The sequence below is a fragment of the Eretmochelys imbricata genome, chromosome 8 (assembly GCF_965152235.1).
Source record: "Eretmochelys imbricata isolate rEreImb1 chromosome 8, rEreImb1.hap1, whole genome shotgun sequence".
In the NCBI taxonomy this organism is placed as follows: domain Eukaryota; kingdom Metazoa; phylum Chordata; order Testudines; family Cheloniidae; genus Eretmochelys; species Eretmochelys imbricata.
Window position 1 is genome coordinate 78,249,957 of NC_135579.1, and position 18,066 is coordinate 78,268,022.

Below are 18,066 nucleotides of genomic sequence, written 5' to 3' on the forward strand. Positions count from 1 at the left end.
CTTAAGCCAAGAACATTTGAAAATCACATTCTGAGCATGTGCAGGGTTGGTTTTTTTTTGGTTTTGTTAAATTCATTAAGGCCCTAATCCTGCGATGGGCTCCATGGGATCCAAGCCCCAGTGAAGTCAAAAAGGCTCTGTGCAGAGTGCATTGAAGGATCAAGACTTGTGTGTACATTCTCAGAACAACATGCTGTGTGTGTGTGTATGGAGTTAAGTTAGCTTTCAGTGAGCCAGTCAGTCACCTAGGGCCATATTTCTTCTCTCTCTTTCTCTCTCTCTCTCTTTTGGAGTGTAGGAAATGCCATAATAGAAAGCTGTTTAATTATGTCCCTTGAACATTATTTTAACACATCAGGAAATTTTAAAGTCAGGTGTGTACATACAACCATAACTCTTGCCTGTATGTATGTGTGCATTCTGATACTGTCGAATGACATGAACACATCCTATTTCTCAAATACAATGTATTCTCCAATTTTTATTCAAAGCCTTAAGATTCAGACTTTCATGTCAGAAGGGACCATCATAATCATCTAGTCTGACCTCCTGCACATTGCAGACCACAGAACCACACCCACTCTTGCAACAGATCCCTAATGAGTTAAAGGCTTCAAGTTACAGAGAATCCACCACTCACACTACTTTAAACTTTCAAGTGTGCCCCAGGCTGCAGCAGGAAGCAAAAAACTCCCAGTGTCTCTGCCAATCAGATTTACAGGGAAATTCCTTCCCGACTCCAAATATGTGTTGTCTTACAGTACAGCAGTACACAATGCCCCATGATACTGAGAAGAGTCAGTACATATCAATTCTCTGAAAACAGTACACTACATTTATCTAGGACTTTTCCAAATACAAACAGAGTAATACTTAAGGTCCTCCAGCACCTCTAGGGGTTTGGAATCAAATTAAAATTCTTCCAGTGATTACAATGTTCTCAATGGTGCTTCATTAATACGTATTTGAATAATATAAAGGCATGTAATTGAAGGCTATCATCTCCCAGAAGGGAACAGAATTAAGCACAGCCTTAACTTTCATTGTTCATGTCAGCAAATGCCATTCTCTGAAGACTGCATGGTTAACTCAGGCCCTAATCCTGCAATCATTTCCCTGTGAGCAGAGCCTCAGCTTCACAGGGGCTGAGCACAACTACACTGGGGCTGAGTTAACAGCTTAATTTAAATTACAGCTTAGCTTAAATTACAGTTCACACCAAATTTATTCTTATTTATCTGTACAGTCCACCAGGCTCATTTCCCTACAAGAAACAGAACGTAGAAAAATGAAAATAAGGTGTATAAATTGTCAAAAAAAAACCAACCAACATCGTCTCATAGCACCGCAGTGTCCCAATTCTCTTTCACGGTACCAGGCACTAACATTCGGTCATGCGATGTCCCATCTGAAATATCTGAGAGAGAGAGAGATTTTCCCTCCACCACACTCAGGGGTTTGTTTAACTGAAGATCTGGAGAATGTGTTCATGTGACCACACTGGAGCCAAACTGTGGTACTGCACATACTGGATTTCTTGTTTTGTACAGACTGCCTGGCTCTCTTTTCTACATCACTATGTATCAGCCAGTTTGCTATGGGAAGTACTTTTTAAACCAATACTATAAAGGACCCTCCCAGGAACATACCCTGTTGCCAGTCCTGAAGGCTTCTCTTTCCAGAGCTGACAGCAAAAGCCATCCAGACAATCTGAATTGCCTGGCATGAGTCAGCTTCTTGTGTAACTGGGTTCCACACAATCTGAAATTACACCCTGAACTGCTAACCACTGCAGAGCACAGAGCATTAGCGTTATGTGGAGTACTCGGTGTCTCCACGCATTTGGAAGAAGGGGAGCTGAACTCTGCAGCTTCCAGAACAGTTCCAATAATGTACCTTGTAATAATCCAACCTGAAAATAAAGACATGCAGAACTGTGGCGAGGTCCATATTAGAGTGGAAAGCTCAAAGCCCAATGACAAACTCTAGATGAAAAAGGCACTTAGCTTCTTTCAAAAATGTGCCTTAATAGATTTAGGAGCACAAGTACCAACTGACTCTCAGTGGGACTTGTGATCCTAAATCCTTTAGGGGCTTTTTGAAAATGTCCCCTGTAACTGAGAAACCAAGAGCAGCAATGGATCCAATATGACCCTGATGCAAGGACCTCTCTTTGCAAATGGAAGAGAACCTCTACCCCAAAAAGGAGCTAAGACAGCATTTCCCCATGTCTCCAAATGTTTTCCTTTACAGGCATCACTTCAGCCTGATCTGGAATGAGTCTCACCACTCACCTTATCTCAGCTAGGCAATGAGAAACAGACACTGCTACAGAATCTTAATTCTGTGAAAAGCTGGGGAAGAGCTAAGTATCAGCAACCTAATGACTCTGCAGCTCAGAATCTGTCTGCAACAGCTCAGTGCACCACTAAACAGGACAGGTGACAAGACAGAATTGAGTTGGAACCCACATGTGAGTCTGGAGAGCAGAGGAGCAGTTAATCATAAGTAGGGCCCTATCAAATTCCCGGCCATGAAAAATGCATCACAGACCATGAAATCTCCCACCAAGAAATCTGTTCTTTTGTGTGCTTTTACCCTATACTATACAGATTTCATGGGGGAGACCAGTGTTTCTCAAATTGGGGGTCCTGAAGAAAAGGGAGTTGCAGCGGGGTCATAAGGTTATTTTAAGCGGGTCTAGTAGAGCAGGCTTCTTCTATACCTGCCCCACCAGGTAGTAGGTGTTTCTGGTTGCTGTACCTGCATTACAGTAGCAGTCCTCAAGGACATAAGAACGGCCATACTGGGTCAGAACAATGGTTCATCTAGCCCAGTAACCAGTGGCCAATGCCAGGTGCCCCAGAGGGAATTAACAGAACAGGTATCATCAAGTGACCCATCCCCTGTTGCCCATTCGCAGCTTCTGGCAAACAAAGGCTAGAGACACTTCAGAGGATGGTTTTGCATCCCTGTCCATCCTGGCTAACAGTCATTGATGGACCTATCCTCCATGAACTGATCTAGTTCTTTTTTGAACCCTATTATAGTCTTGGTCTTCACAACATCTTCTGGCAAAGAGTTCCACAGGTTGACTGTGTGTTGTTTATTTTCTTTTGTTTATTTTAAATCTGCTTCCTCTTAATTAATTAAGGATATGTCTACACTGCAATTAGACACTCAGGGCTGGCCTGTGCCAGCTGACTTGGTCTTGTGGGGCTTGGGCTAAGGGGCTGTTTAATTGCAATGTAGATGTTCATGTTTGGGCTGCAGCCTGAACTCTGGAATCCTCCCATCTCCCGAGAGACCAGTGGATAGCAATATGCACCAATTGTTCATATACTGCCTATCCAGAATAAGGCCCCTCAGAAACAAAGTCCTTGCCTTCAACTTCAGAGCTTTCTTATGCTATAATGCACACAAGCTTCTGAGGGAGCTTTGTAATTTTACATAGGTCAACTAACTCAAAACTCCCACTGCAAAACCCAGCATGGAGACATCATGTGGATATAAGACTCTCCCTGAAATTTTATATCCCTAAACCAGTACATGGATGCACTCAACTCTCTATATAGATTTTTAATAGGTGACAGATTTAAATGATATTCTCTTTTAATTAATCCATCATCATACAATTTGGTAGCATTCGTTTGTATTAACTGTTTCAGAAGGCCTTATGAGTAAGAACAAAAATGGGACTAAATACAAATTGTGACTTGGGGCTGCAAATAAAGTCACCAAAAGCTGCAACCCTACTAGGTTCCCTACAGGCTAGTTTAGTGCATTGCTGAGGCAGAGGTAGCTATTTTTCCTGTAAGAGCAGAATGATGAGCAAATTAACCAATATTTTTTATTTCTTGGTCATACAATTGTTGGTAAAATCAGAAGTGTGATCATAATTGTTCTGTTTGTCTTGCATTCAGCAGAGAAACAGTTAAATAGTCTTCTAAGTGGGACAGCTAGAAGAGAACAGTATAGAAAACTACTGAATGCCCTAACACTTAAACAATGGGCACGTTTGCCAAAAGCATCATTATGGAAACCACCTCCCTCTCACCATGGAGAAGTCTGCTTCAGTGACCCACTCCAAAAGAAATGTAGGTTTGGCAAATATATCGATGCATGAACTATTATTTTAGCTAGTTATGTGTTTCCAGGAGAAGCCAAGGTTGGGCCTGAGCACTTCAATAGGATTGTACCTTTTCTCCAAGGCAGGATATCACTTATATTAAAATTTTAGGATCAGGTTTTAAAATTAGTTATTTTAACAGTTTGAAAGATAGCTTCAGGCGAAAAACATCATGGAAGAACAAGAGCTTGGGGGAAGAAGTGAATTTTTCCCCTCTGAAATAAATCATACAACCCTCTCCAAAAATCTTAGTTTATTGCAGCGTAGGCAGTAGCCGAATATTGTGACAGACACAGCATGTGCCTACAGCCTTTGAACCGTAAGAAAGGAAATGCCCATTCTGATCCTCTTACTCTGAAAGATGTGGTACATCATCATATGAGCCAGGATGACAACCCAGACACATGATCCCTCTACATTTTTTTTCCTCTCCCCTGGCGTGACTGTAGTCAGGGCTCTATATATTCCATGATTCTGTGGCTGTGAAGCATTTGCCAAAGATTTGTGCTCCAGAATCAAAACACTTAAATTAAAAAGAAAAACAAGGGAGGGGGTGGTAGAGGTATTCAGCTGAATGGCTGTAAAAATCTAAAGATACTAATTGAATGCAAATGAACGCAATGTCATGTGCCTGATTCTGCAGAGAGCCTGAAACAATAGCTCAGGTCAGAATCAAATGGGGGTGGGGGTTTGAAACCTAAATGCAACAAATGAAGCATTAAAAATAATTACTTCAGGACATTCAAGTTGGTGCTTCGTTTAACCTCTGTTTTCTTAAATATAAATGAAGCTTCATATTTTCCAGTCTGCTACAGAATCTGATAACCCTGCTCCAGAATCTCGGTTCGGCTTGCTGCAGAGTACACAGCACTATGACTATGTTGATTGATATGGTACAAGCCCCCTGATAGTATTAATCCAAATACAACTATTAAACAGGCCACTATGTATGTATTACTCAGTGGCGGAAGTATGCACACCCACATAGGCCAGCACACAAAGTACTGATCCCTAAGTACCTATGCCCCTTGTATAGAGTAAACGCAGAATGCATTCTGCATCACCACCAAAATTAAATTAACCAATCAGAGAATTAACAAAAGTAGTAAAACTAAATTGCTCTACAAAGGAGCTCTGAGCTCTAGCAGTTAAAGTCACGGGTGGTTAGGACCTTGGGGCATCCGTCAGCCTAGCCCGGGCTGCCCGCCGCGAAGGGACAGTGCGTCCTAGCGGTTAAAGTCACGGATGGTATAAACGGGCATAGCTGGCACCTCACCAAACATCCTTGGCCGTTGGCTAACATCTACCGAGTCAGAAATACAGCCTCAGTCAGAGTTTCTCCCTCCTCACCCCCAGTAGCGTTCTCAAGTTTGGTTGCTAGAACTTAACTAGTATCCAAAATACCAAAAGTTGTTAGTGTTTCGAGACAGAGCTTTACAAGGCAGTGGTAATGCTGCTACTGGACTCTACTGGTAAAGTAGTATCCTTTGTTCTGTGACCGTGGTTTTCAACGTGGGGTCCACAGACTACATCTAAGGGGTCTGAGAAAAGCGACTATGAAAATAGTTTCAGATCCCAGAAAAGGCATTCAAAAGTATGTGAATACCCCCACCTACAGGTCAAAACCCAGAAGTGTTGTCTTTACCATAGAAGCCCACAGTTTAGCGCTCTTTCTCATGCTGCATTAAATGGCATGAGAAGCATGTGCAACATTTATAGTTGAATTCTGTTTAGACAGTTTTCAGTCTGACTTCCATGGTAGGGGCCTGCAGACCACAGGTTGAATTTCCAAAAGGGTCCACACCATTTGAAATTTTTTAAGGGTCTGCAAATGAAAAAAGGTTGAAAACCACTGTCCTATGAAGTAGAACATTAATGGAGGACCAACAGATTTCTAACGTAAAGGACAGTGCGAACAAGGCTTTCCTTGGAAGGAGGAAAAGTGAACAATGAGAGCCACATAGAAGTATCAGGGAAACAAAATGGAAGTTGCAATGGAAAACAAGGTTTTGTACCCATAGGTACATGGTCCAAGATAAGCTAGCCCTTAAACAAAAGTTGTCTCTCTAAAGTGCTTACCAGACATAGGGTAATCCACTGTTTAGCAACAGGCTTCCAAAAGAAGATGCCAGTTATTTAAAAATAGATGATGTGTTTCCACGTTACAATACTGGTCCCAAATGTTTGGAAATTTTCAGTGAGTTTGATTTTTGCCTGGTTATGGCCAAGAGTATGGCCTCAGTTTACTGAAGCATCTCAGAAGCACATCCCACATAGAACTTCTGCTCAGAAAGCCTGGTGGGGTGCATTTACTTAGGACTAATGTACAGCTGAAGTGTTTAGACAGTGTTTTCCTGTGGCACAGGTCTATTGTACCTACATCCTAATTAGAATGCATAGCATAAAAAACTAATATAATTGGCTGAGAGATGAATAATGCTTCATAAAATACTTCAATAGTACAAGTTTATGTGTGTTCTATAATTCATGTGAAAATAAAGAAAGAACGAACTACAAAATTATTTCAGCTTCCTCACATATCAGTCTGGCATTAAATACTGCTTATACATTATTATAGAAATATATATGGTCCTCATGGTTCATTTCAGTATTGAATTATTCATTTGGGTCATTGCTAATCACACCTTAGTTTGACAATTCATTTATTATGCCTTTATTACATCAAATGTGTCAAACCAAGAACGTGAAGGAAGATGGAAACGCACAACTAAATTTAGAAACCTGATAGATCTCCGGCTCTCCCTCCACTAACCTCAACTAGTGGGGCTTTACTGTCGGACACCCCACCCCTGCATCCCATGGGAATGTTCATACTGAGGCTACTTCTGACTGAACACATTTTTCTCAGGATGATCAAATGGTCAGAAGGTCAAAGATAATGGACTACTGTGAAATGAAGCTATAGGATTCAGCAAGACTTCTAGAGAACAAGAAGGTAGCAATCTTTTCAGAACTGGTGTTTATGCAGCATATAGGCTCTGTCTACACTGGCGTCTGGATGCACGTCCACACATCTGTATATTCCCCCTGACAAGTGTCCAAACATGCTGTGCTAGCCACGGCTATACACTTTGTACCTGGGTATATCCACATCCACGCTGTCTTCTTTGGTACACAAGGTTAGCGTTAGCATTTCAGGGGTGGTATCCCCAGGTTCAGTGAGTCACAGGAGACGTCCTAGGATCTGCCTTGCTGGGTATTGCAGGAGCCTTCACAAATCTGGCAATGGCAGCTCCCACTCACCCCTCTCTCCTGTCCAACTTGGAAGACATGAAACAAGTAATCAATTATGTGGTTCTACTCCTGCCCTTCTTGCTGGACAAATGTGTGTATATTGCAGTCTGCGACAATTGAGAATCCTGCGTCAAATCTCTCTCACAAGCCAGAGGCAGCTGACTGGGACGGTGACTGACCCACCAATGCCCTATGACACAGAGATGCAAGGAGAGGGCCCGTGTTGTGACTGTAAGTGAGCTGTAGCTCATGAAAGCTTATGCTCAAATAAATTTGTTAGTTTCTAAGGTGCCACAAGTCCTCCTTTTCTTTTTTTGTATATCCATGATGGACTGCTGCTTCTGGACCACAAAAACCAGCAGAGTATGGTGGGGCCACATAGTCTTCGAAACCTGGAATGACCACCAGTGACTCCGGAACTTCAGAATGAAGCAGCAGACATTCCTGGACCTCTGTGAGGAGCCAGCCCCAACCCTAGAGCAGCAGAACACATGGTTCCAGAGATGCATACTGGTGCAGCAGCAGGTGGTTATTGCCCTCTGGAAGCTGGCAATGACAGACAGCTACCAGTCAGTCACAAACCACTTTGGGATAGGGAAGTCCACTGTCAGGCTCATGGTAATGCAGATTTGCGAAACTATCAACACTCATCTACCCATGGGTAGCTGCCAAAGTTATGGAAATTATTGCTGGTTTCCAGACAATGGTGTTTCTCTGAAAACATCCACTCAATGTGCAGTGGCAATCAAAAAAGCAAACAGAATGCCAGGAATTATTAAGAAAGGGATAGATAATAAGATAGAAAATATCATATTGCCTCTATATAAATCCATGGTACACTCACATCCGCACGCAGTATTCAAGATGTGGTCGCCCCATCTCAAAAACAGATATTTGATTTGGAAAAGGTTCAGAAAAGGACAAAAAAATTATTAGGGATATGGAATTGCTTCCATACGAGGAGAGAGTAATAAAACTGAACTGTTCAGCTTGGAAAAGAGACGACTAAGGGGGATGTGATAGGGGTCTATAAAGTCCTGACTGGTGTGGAGGAAGTGTTATTTACTCCTTCTCATAACATAAGAACTAGGGGCCACCAAATGAAGTTAATAAGCAGCAGCTTTAAAACAAACAAAAGGAAATATTTCTTCACACAACACAGAGTCAACCTGTGGAACTCCTTGCCGGAGGATGTTGTGAAGGCCAAGACTATAACAGCGTTCAAAAAAAAACTAGATAAAATTCATGGAGGATAGGTCCATCAATGGCTATTAGCCAGGATGGGCAGGGCTGGTGTCCCTAACCTGTTTGCCAGAAGCTGGGAATGGGCCACAGGGTTTGGATCACTTGATGATAACCTGTTCTGTTCATTCCCTCTGGGGCACCTGGCATTGGCCACTGTCGGAAGATAGGATACTGGGCTAGATGGACTTTTGGTCTAATCCAGTATGGCTATTCTTATGTTCTTAAGCTGCATGGAGGCTATCAATGGCACTCCCCTCCCTCTCCCCCCGTACTTTGTCCACCAAAAGTGAGGGAGTACATCAGTCAGAAAGGGTCCTCATTCAAGCTCTAGTGGACCACAAAGACAGGTTCATGAACAGTAACAGACACACAGGCAGGGTTCATGACACCAGGGTGCTGAAGAGATTGGAACTGTACTTGAAGTGGAAGGAAAGGACTTTATTTCCCCAGAAATTATATGTTTCTGTGCCCAGGATCATGCTGTGGGACCCTGTCTAACCACTCCTATCCTGGCTAATGAAACCCTACCCCGACATCAACAACCTGGCAAAAATTAGAATACAATTTCACACTAAGCAGCTTCAGGATAGGAGTGGAACTCATCTTGGGATGGCTGAAAGCTCATTGGTGATCCCGACACACCTGGTTGGATTCCAGTGTGGCCAATGCCATTCCCATTATTGTGACATGCTGTGCATTTTGTAACATGTGAGACTGAAGGTGAATACTTTGGGACAGAGTGGGCACAGTTACATCACTGTTTTACCTGTTCTGTTTTGTCAAATGCAGAGGGAAGTTTATCCACCCTTTCTTCTCCCAGACTCCCGTTAACAAAGTTAACTTATTTCCATGCACATTGTACTTTCAGCACGTCTCCAGCTTATTTATATTCACGTATCTAGATGGGGGTCAGGGTGGACTGACTGGAAGTTCTGGGAGGGACAGATAGGACCTTGCACTTCTCTGTCCTGGGCAATTACACAACTTAAGGCACAGACTGGTGGGGCCCAAAACCAAAGCGGGAGACGGGACAAAAATGTACCCTCTTATAGCCCAAATGAAGGGTCTGCACATAAGTAAAGGAAACAGACTTTTATTGAAACTAGTGCATGTAGCATAACTCTGAACATTAAAAACAAACAAACAAACCAGACTCCCTGAAGTACATTAAAACTTCACTGCCTATGACCCAGTCTCCTTGGCCTTGACCTCCCTTCCCCCTGGACAAGGAGGGGGTGGGGAACAGCTGTGGAAAACATTTGAGGTGGGGGGCAGGGGACATAAAGAAGGGCATCTCCAGCATGGCATTCGGGGGGACAGACGTGTGTCCGTCAGGCACAGTCTCAGGCTCATCCCTCTGCTGCACTGTCACAGATCTCCCCCATGAGGGGTTCTGGGTACTTGTGCAGGGTGTTGTGCCTGGAGTCCTGAGGCCACGCCTCCATCATGGAGGTTGGGGAGGGGAGTCCTCCACCGTAGCAGCACAGTGGGCTGCAGATGCAGGAGGAGGTGCCAGCTCTCAGATACTGGCAGCAGCTATTGTGGCAAGCAGGACCCAAATCTGTTCCACCACCACTGGTAACAGGGACTACAACAGGACATGCTCCTGGGTCCTTTGGGGCAAGCTCCCATTCCTTGAACCACAAGTCCTGCTCCAGGAACTGGACCATTAATCCCTCCTGCCTTTGAAAAAACATTCCTCCCACTCTACAGTCTGTTGCTTCCACTCCATAGCTCTTCGCTCCCATTCCCTCAAACTGCTCTGAGCTTTCCCTGTCGAGCCCAGGGAGCAGGTCCTCAAGTAACTTTCTCCATCTGGCCCTACTGTCCCTGCACAGAATAGGTGCAGTCTCCTCAGCCAAACGTCCTGCAACTACAATCTCAAGAGCAGCGCTATATTTTATCTTTCCTTTGAAAGCGGGTATGAAACCCTCCCACAACTTTGCGGTGGAAGGCCAAGATATGGGCACTTTACAGCATCTGAGGAATGCCATTGTTTCATTCAGATGTCTTTTACAGACTGAGAAAGGAGCACCTTCTGAAAATGGTAGGTAGCATGAACCAATGGTTTTTAAAAGTGTAATGCCTTGAAAGTGTGTGATTGGGTTGGTGGGGGGCATTTATTTCAGGGACAACATTAAGAGTTCTCCATTTTTTCTCTTCAGACTGGCTGGCTGTTGGAGAACATAGTTTTGACAGTACCAGTCTGGAGGGTTTGTGGGGGGTGGGGCATGGGGGAAAGAGAGAAGGTGGCTTAACTGTCCTGAGGTGGGGATCCAGCAATCTATGCGAAAGAGAAGTTTGTACAACTTTTCAACTCTTTACATAATTGCTTAATAGAGAGGCTTTGGAAGCCAAGAAGGTAGACCAAGCCCAATTACACTGCTGTTGAATCTTAAGAACTAGATGGAGTTTCTGCTGCACCAAACGTTTTCCAACATATGCTCACAGAACTGGGAGATAATTCAAATGGAAAGAGACTATAGTCTAAGCTAGCAGACAGAACGTACATAGAAGCGAGAGTGAACCACTTCAAGTGCTCACCTGTTCCCAAACTAGTCCCTGCAACATCAGGAAATGCAACCCCTGCATCCAGAGAACAGCAGTTGTGTCTTGGTTGGCGACCACTGGGAGCTGTGTGGTGGGGGGAACATGCCCCTTGGACATATATCCATATAGACACTGGCTTCTGTACACAGGTCACTCACATGTTTATGCCAGAACTCCCCTACCATCTGCATCTAAACCCCAGAAACAGACTTCAAGGCATGTACAGGGATGGGGGAGGCTTCCAATCATGCATGGAGTCCCAGAGAAAGAGGAAGCATGTTGCCCAGGAGAGCCAGGTTTTAACTTACCAGAGTTGGGTTCTGGATCCTACTGAGTCCCAGGGTCCTTCTCTGACTCCTCAGGAGAGGCTTGCTGAACTGGCTCCTCCAGGTCAGGGTGTGGAATAACGTGCTCCTCTCCTTCTCCATAGTTCCTGCTGCCTCCACGACCTTGCCTCCATTAGCATCCCACCAGATGACAAAGCCAGCAGGGTTGAGGAGGGGGTCATGCATCACTTCCAGCTCAGTACTTGGAGCTTGGGAGAGCACCTGGTTCAGCTCCTTGAAGAAGGGATATGTTGCAGGACCCCTTCCACAGTAACTGCCAGAGTTTTTTGACCTCTATTACTGGAGCCTCAAGTGCTTTATCCAGTCCTGGCCCTGGGCCACGGTGCAGCGAATGCCCACTTGCACTAACTCTCCAGAACTTCCTGGTACAGGTGTAAGTTCCTGGTGTTGTGGGAGAGGCCGTGGAGGATGGTGAACTTCAATCACAGATTTAGCAGCATCCGAGCATGCTCAGCTGACCAGGCAGCTGCTCTTGCATATTCCGTGTGTGTATATGTGTGTGTGTGTGTGTGTGTGTGTGATGAACCTTTGTAGATTTGGTTGGAGAGTCAGGCAAGAAAGTGCAATGCATTGTGGGAAAGGGGCTAGAAGACTAATTCAGTGCATATACCTTACCCTCATCCACACTACATAGTGGCATGGGTAGGGGGCCATGCCACACCACACTCCAAGGCATGATCATACCCACACCCCTCAGGAGTGCTAGCGTTCTTGCCTTGTACATGCCTGGAAGCCTGTGTTTCCGCGGTTTAGGTGCCGATGGAAGCAGGGTTCTGCCACAAACACGTAAGGGGACATGTGTCCAGAAGCCAGTGTAGACATAAATTATAGGTATGTCTAAGAAACATATTCCTCACAATATTGAGTGTTTTATTCAAAGGAAGGTCTAAATGGTAACTCTAGTTCCGAACTGTAACACTGAAAGAGCGGTTCATTGTGGCTCCCCTGGGCCACAGTAATAACATTCTAGGAAGTAAGAGTGGGCAGGAGCAGGAAAAGCTGATGCCACCAGAAGGTATACGTATAAGACACAGCAGGTGGCAAGATGCAAGAAGGTTGAGCCCTTCAACGTGACTGGGGCACTTTTCACCTTTGTTGGGTCAACTGTCAGTCACAAGCCCACTCCAAAGGAGTTCAGCATAAAAATCAAGGAGATCAGTGGTCAAGAAAATTAAGGGGGCACCAGGGGCTGTTTCTGCAAATTAATTCTTAGCTTAATTGCAATGAAGTTGTGTTCTGCTTCTGAACAAGCGTTAATGTCTGTGCATTCCTCCCAACCTCCCCTTCTGTTCAGAGTGCACCAAGTCACCTTTAGTGATACAATGGTAACAGTTTGGCAGAGTCTTATTACCTAGAAAAACAAAATAGATGCAGCTCCGTTTTTACCTCTGCTCTTAAAAATAAATAAATAATAAGATGGAGTTCAACTGTTTGGCTATCTATCCTAGCCCATCACAGTTGTGTTAGGCCCTCAGAAGATCTCTTGCATGTTCCGACACAAGTTCTGGGTTTCCTTTTCATATACATTGTTAAGAGTTAGTTTTGATCATCTCCAGACATTTTATCTACTTTCACTATTTAATAAATGACATTTCATTAGATCCCCATTATTCTTTTCAAGAGCAAGGCTGCTCTGTGGCAGCAATATGTTGGTGCATCTCAATAAGATGTAACTGACAACTTACTGAAAATTCAATTAAGTCCTTTGATTAGTTTGAAGTTAGTATTAATAAACACTAAGCGCAAGAGTAAATTAGTGAATTGACCACCTTTGCCTATATGTGACCTTGAACTTAAAACCACATCTGATGCAAAATGCATTCGTTACATGAAAGGGACAATTAAAAATAGCATAAATTGACACTGACTTGTGTTCTGGGGTCAATGTCATCAGTAGAAGTTATGGTTAAATCATTGGGTCATTTTCTTCTCCCAAGACCTCAGTACTATCCTTTCTTACTTATAGCGAATGCAAACAGATGAACGCAAGTAAAATTGCAAACATTTATGATGCATCCTGTGACATTTATACTCAATGGAATGAATATCTAGAATTTTCCTGGTGCTTGGCTGTTTCTTTGAGTAGACTGCAGTAAGCCAGTTGGAAAGTTTGGGTTGGTTCATGTGTTTGCTTTATTAAAGCTTTGGCACGAGAGAAAAAACAAAAACACCAAATAAATAAAAAAATAAAAATAAAACCTTGGCTTTTCAACTAGGAACTCAATTTATTTTAAAATTTATTTTAATTTTATCATTAATTGTTAACCACAAATGTCAACAAGTTCCTATTCAATATGCCATGTTGGAGAACTAGAGACAAATATAGTTTCATTTTTAAAGTGTTAACACCTGGTTTTTGGCTATTCACTATGCTGAGCAAATAACTGGAGTCAGACTGATATCAATTCACAATAAATTTATTTTATGTGAGGAAAGCAGCTTGCCATTAATGAAAAATTCATTAGAAAACAGTGCCTCCTGCTTTCAGTCTAGATTACTCAAAAGTAGAAGCTTGGTATTAGTGAAAACTTCAGTAGAAACAATTCTGTAGGAAACATTCTTGGCACATGAAATAAAAGCTTTAAACACAAATTAAGTCTGAACAGAGTATTTACCATGCAACAATACTGGCAGAAGAGCCAGTTTCTGATGACTGGTATTCTTATCCCTTAAGACAATATCATGGAAGACACTTAAACCTGCTTTATATAAAGTTAATTGTATATAAATATGGTGTCACCGTAACTGGCAGTCTTTATTCAAGCCAGCCATTTAGTTTAGCAGTTCTAAGTAAGTAATAGGCACTTTGCCCTTCTGATTCCCCCTTTCACCCATCAGCCAGTCTGAATCCATACCAGGGACACTGTACACTGTGATCACCTAAAAACAAAAATACACCATTAACATTTGACCTAGAATAAATATTCCTGACAATAAAAAACAACCTATATGCACTTGAAAACTTATGTTCCATCTGTCTTCTCTTTTCCAGACTAAACAAACCCAATTTATTTTTCAATCTTTCCTCACAGGTCATGTTTTCTAAACCTTTAATCATTTTTGTTATTGTCTGAACTTTCTTCAGTTTGTCCATATCCTCCCATAAATGTGGCACCAGAAACTGGACAATACTCCAGTTGAGGCCTTATCAGTGGTAAGCAGAGTGGTAGAATTATTTATTATGCACGCTAACAACACTTCTGCTAATATATCCCAGAATGATGTTGGCTCTTTTTGTAACAGTGTTACTTTGTTAACCCATATTTAGTTTGTGATCCATGAAAACCTCCAGAACCTTTTCTGCATTCCTCCTTTCTAGGCAGTCATTTCCGATTTTGTATTTGTGCAACTGCTTATTCCTTCCTAAGTGTAGTACTTTGAATTAGTCCTTACTGAATTTCATCCAATTTAATTCAGACCATTTCTCCAGTTTGTCCAGATCATTTTGAATTCTAATCTGGTTATCCAAGGCGCTTGCAACCCTGCTCAGCTTTCAATTTATAAGTGTGCTCTCTATGGCATTATCCAAATAATTTATGAAGATATTCAACAGAATTGGACCCAGAACAGATCCCTGAAGGACCCCTCTCGATATGCCCTTCGAGCTCGACTGTGAGCCATTGATAACTACTCTGAGTATGGTTTTCCAGCCAGTTGTGTACCTACTTATAGCACAGGGGAGGGCAAACTATGGCCCGCGACTGGATCTGGCCCATCAGGACTTTCAATCTGGCCCACGGGATTGCCAGCCCTGCGGTGCAACAGGGCTAAGGCAGGCTCCCTGCCTGCCCTGGCCCCGTGCTGCTCCCAGAAGCGACCGGCACCACATCCCTGCGGCCTCTAGGGAAGGGGAGCGCAGGAAACCCCGGCCAATGGGAGCTTCAGGGGTGGTGCCCACAGGTGAGGGCAGCATGCAGTGGAGCCACCTGCCCTACCCCACCCTAGGAGCCATTGCCGGATATGCTGGCCACTTCCGGGAACGGCGCGGGGCCAGGGCAGGCAGGCAGCCTGCCTTAGGTTGGGGATTGGTCCTGCTTTGAGCAGGGGGTTGGACTAGATGACCTCCTGAGGTCCCTTCCAACCCTGATATTCTATGATACACAGGAGCTGGGCTGGAGCCTGCACACCAACCCCCTGCGTGAGCCCCCTCCTGCATGCCGCACTCCCTTCCACACCCCAACCCCAACCCTATATTCATGGCCCTACATAAAATTTCCCCACCCAGATGTGGCCCTCGGGCCAAAAAGTTTGCCCATCCCTGTTATAGTAGGTTCATGTAGGCTACATTTCTCTAGCTTATGAGAGGACTATGAGACAGTATCAAAAGCTTTACTAAAGTAGATGACATCTGCTACCTCCCCCTATCCACAAGTCTTATTACACTGTCAAAGGAGGATATTAGGTTGATTTGCATGATTTGTTCTTGACAAATCCATTTTATTATAGGTGCTTACAAATTGTTTATTTGCTCCATTATCTTTCTGTGTAGTGAAGTTAAACTCACTGGTCTGTAATTCCCTGGGTTGTCCTTATTCCCCTTTTAATACATAGGTATTTTATTTGCCCTTATCCAGTCCTCTGACTCTCTCCCATCCTTCACAAGTTCTCGAAGATAATAGCTAATGGCTCAGAGATCTCTTCTGCTAGCTCCTTAAGTATCCTAGGATGTATTTCATCAGTCCCTGCTGACTTGAAGACTTCTAACTTGTCTAAAGGCATGTCTACACTTAAAACGCTGCATCGGTGCAGCTTCATCAACACAGCTCTAGTGCTTGAACGAAGTCACTAAGCCAATGGGAGAGAGCTCTCCCGTCAGCATAGTTAGTCCACTTCCCCAAGAGGAGAAGCTCGCCCGCCGATATAGCACTGTCTACATGGGAGGTTACATCAGTATAAAACTACATTGCTCTGGGGTGTGGATTTTTCACTGATATAGGTCCATACTGTAGACCAGACCTAAGTAATTCTTACCTTGTTCACTTCCTATTTAACCTGAGATCCTATTCCATTTACATTGATGGTCTTTATGTTTGTCTGATGACTACTAACTTTTTTGGTGAAAAAAACAAAAAAAGGCATTTAGTACTTCAGCCATTGCTGAGTTTTCTGTTATTGTCTTTCCCCTCCTCATTGAGTAATGGGCCTACCTTGTCCCTCATCTTCCTCTTGCTTCACATGTATTTGTAAAATGCTTTTTTGTTACCCTTTATATACCTACCTAGTTTAATCTCACTTTGTTCCTTAGCTTTTCTAACTTTGTCCCTACATGCTTGTGGGTTTTTTTTGTATTCATCCTTTGTAAGTTTCCACTATTTATATGGCTCTTTTCGAGTTCCAGGTCATTGAAGATTAATTGGTTAAGCCAGGATGGCCTCTTACCATACTTCCTATCTTACCTACACATTGATATTGCTTGCTCTCATGCCGTTAATAATGTCTTTTTAAAAAGCTACCAACTCTCAAACTGCCTCCCCACATAGACTTGTTTCCTTTTGGATTTTACCTACCAATTCTCTGAGTTTGCCATCTTGAAGTCCACTGTCTTTATTCTGCTGTTTTCCCCTCTTACCATTCCCTAGAATCATGAACTATCATTTCATGATCACTTTCACCCAAGTTGTCTTCCACCTTCAGATTCTCAATTAATTACTCCCCGTTTGTCAGAATCGAACCCATAATAGCCTCTGACCTAGTTCCATTCTCCACCTTCTGTAATAAAAAGTCTCCAATGCATTCCCAAGTTGTTGGATAATCTGTGCCCTGCTGCATTAATATCCCAGCCTATAATGCTAATTAGCACTTTCTAATAGATTTTATTGTCAAATAAAAGCCTAATAGTGCCATTTCTTTCCAGGTTCTCTGTTGAAATCAAGTTTTTGTGCTTGTGCACTCATCCTTGCGTGTAACCTAAGCAGAATTTAATGACTCAGTCATTACAATGGTAACACCAATGGGTACTAATGGAGGGAGGTACTATATAACATGAAAAGGGATGGCAGAATTGAACCCCAACTGCTTAACTTATAAGATAACACCTACTGTGCCTGCCTCACAGAAGTTATCCCCATTTTATGATATTTGGATATGCAAGTACCGGGCACTTCAGTGACAGTGAAATTCTGATACATTAGATCAGTGGGTCTCAACCAGGGGTACGTATAACCCTAGGGGTACACAGAGGTCTTCCAGGGGATACATCAACCCAACTAGATGTTTGCCTAGTTTTACAACAGGCTACAGAAAAAGCAACAGCTAAGTCAGTACAAACTAAAATTTCATACACACAATGACTTGTTTATACTGCTCTATATACTATACACTGAAATGAAAGTACAATATTTACATTCCAACTGATTTATTTTATAATTATATGGTAAAAATGAGACCATAAGCAATTTTTCAGTAATAGTGTGCTGTGACACTTTTGTATTTTTGTGTCGGATTTTGTAAGCAAGTAGATTTTAAGTGAAGTGAAACCTTGGGTATGCAAGACAAATCAGACTCCTGAAAGGGTACAGTAGTCTGGAAAGGTTGAAAGCT

At 43.0% G+C, this 18,066-nt stretch overlaps 1 protein-coding gene across 2 annotated transcripts in view; it reads right to left on the reverse strand.

Annotated features, from left to right (window-relative positions):
- Window positions 1–13,927: 13,927 nt before the first annotated feature.
- SH3GLB1 (SH3 domain containing GRB2 like, endophilin B1) overlaps window positions 13,928–18,066 on the reverse strand; it is a 34,199-nt gene continuing 30,060 nt past the window's right edge. For both annotated transcript variants that reach the window (XM_077824460.1, XM_077824461.1), the window contains one exon: window positions 13,928–14,406. In XM_077824460.1, the coding sequence (XP_077680586.1) occupies window positions 14,299–14,406 (108 nt within the window). In that variant the 3' untranslated portion in view covers window positions 13,928–14,298. The remainder of the gene's footprint in view (window positions 14,407–18,066) is intronic.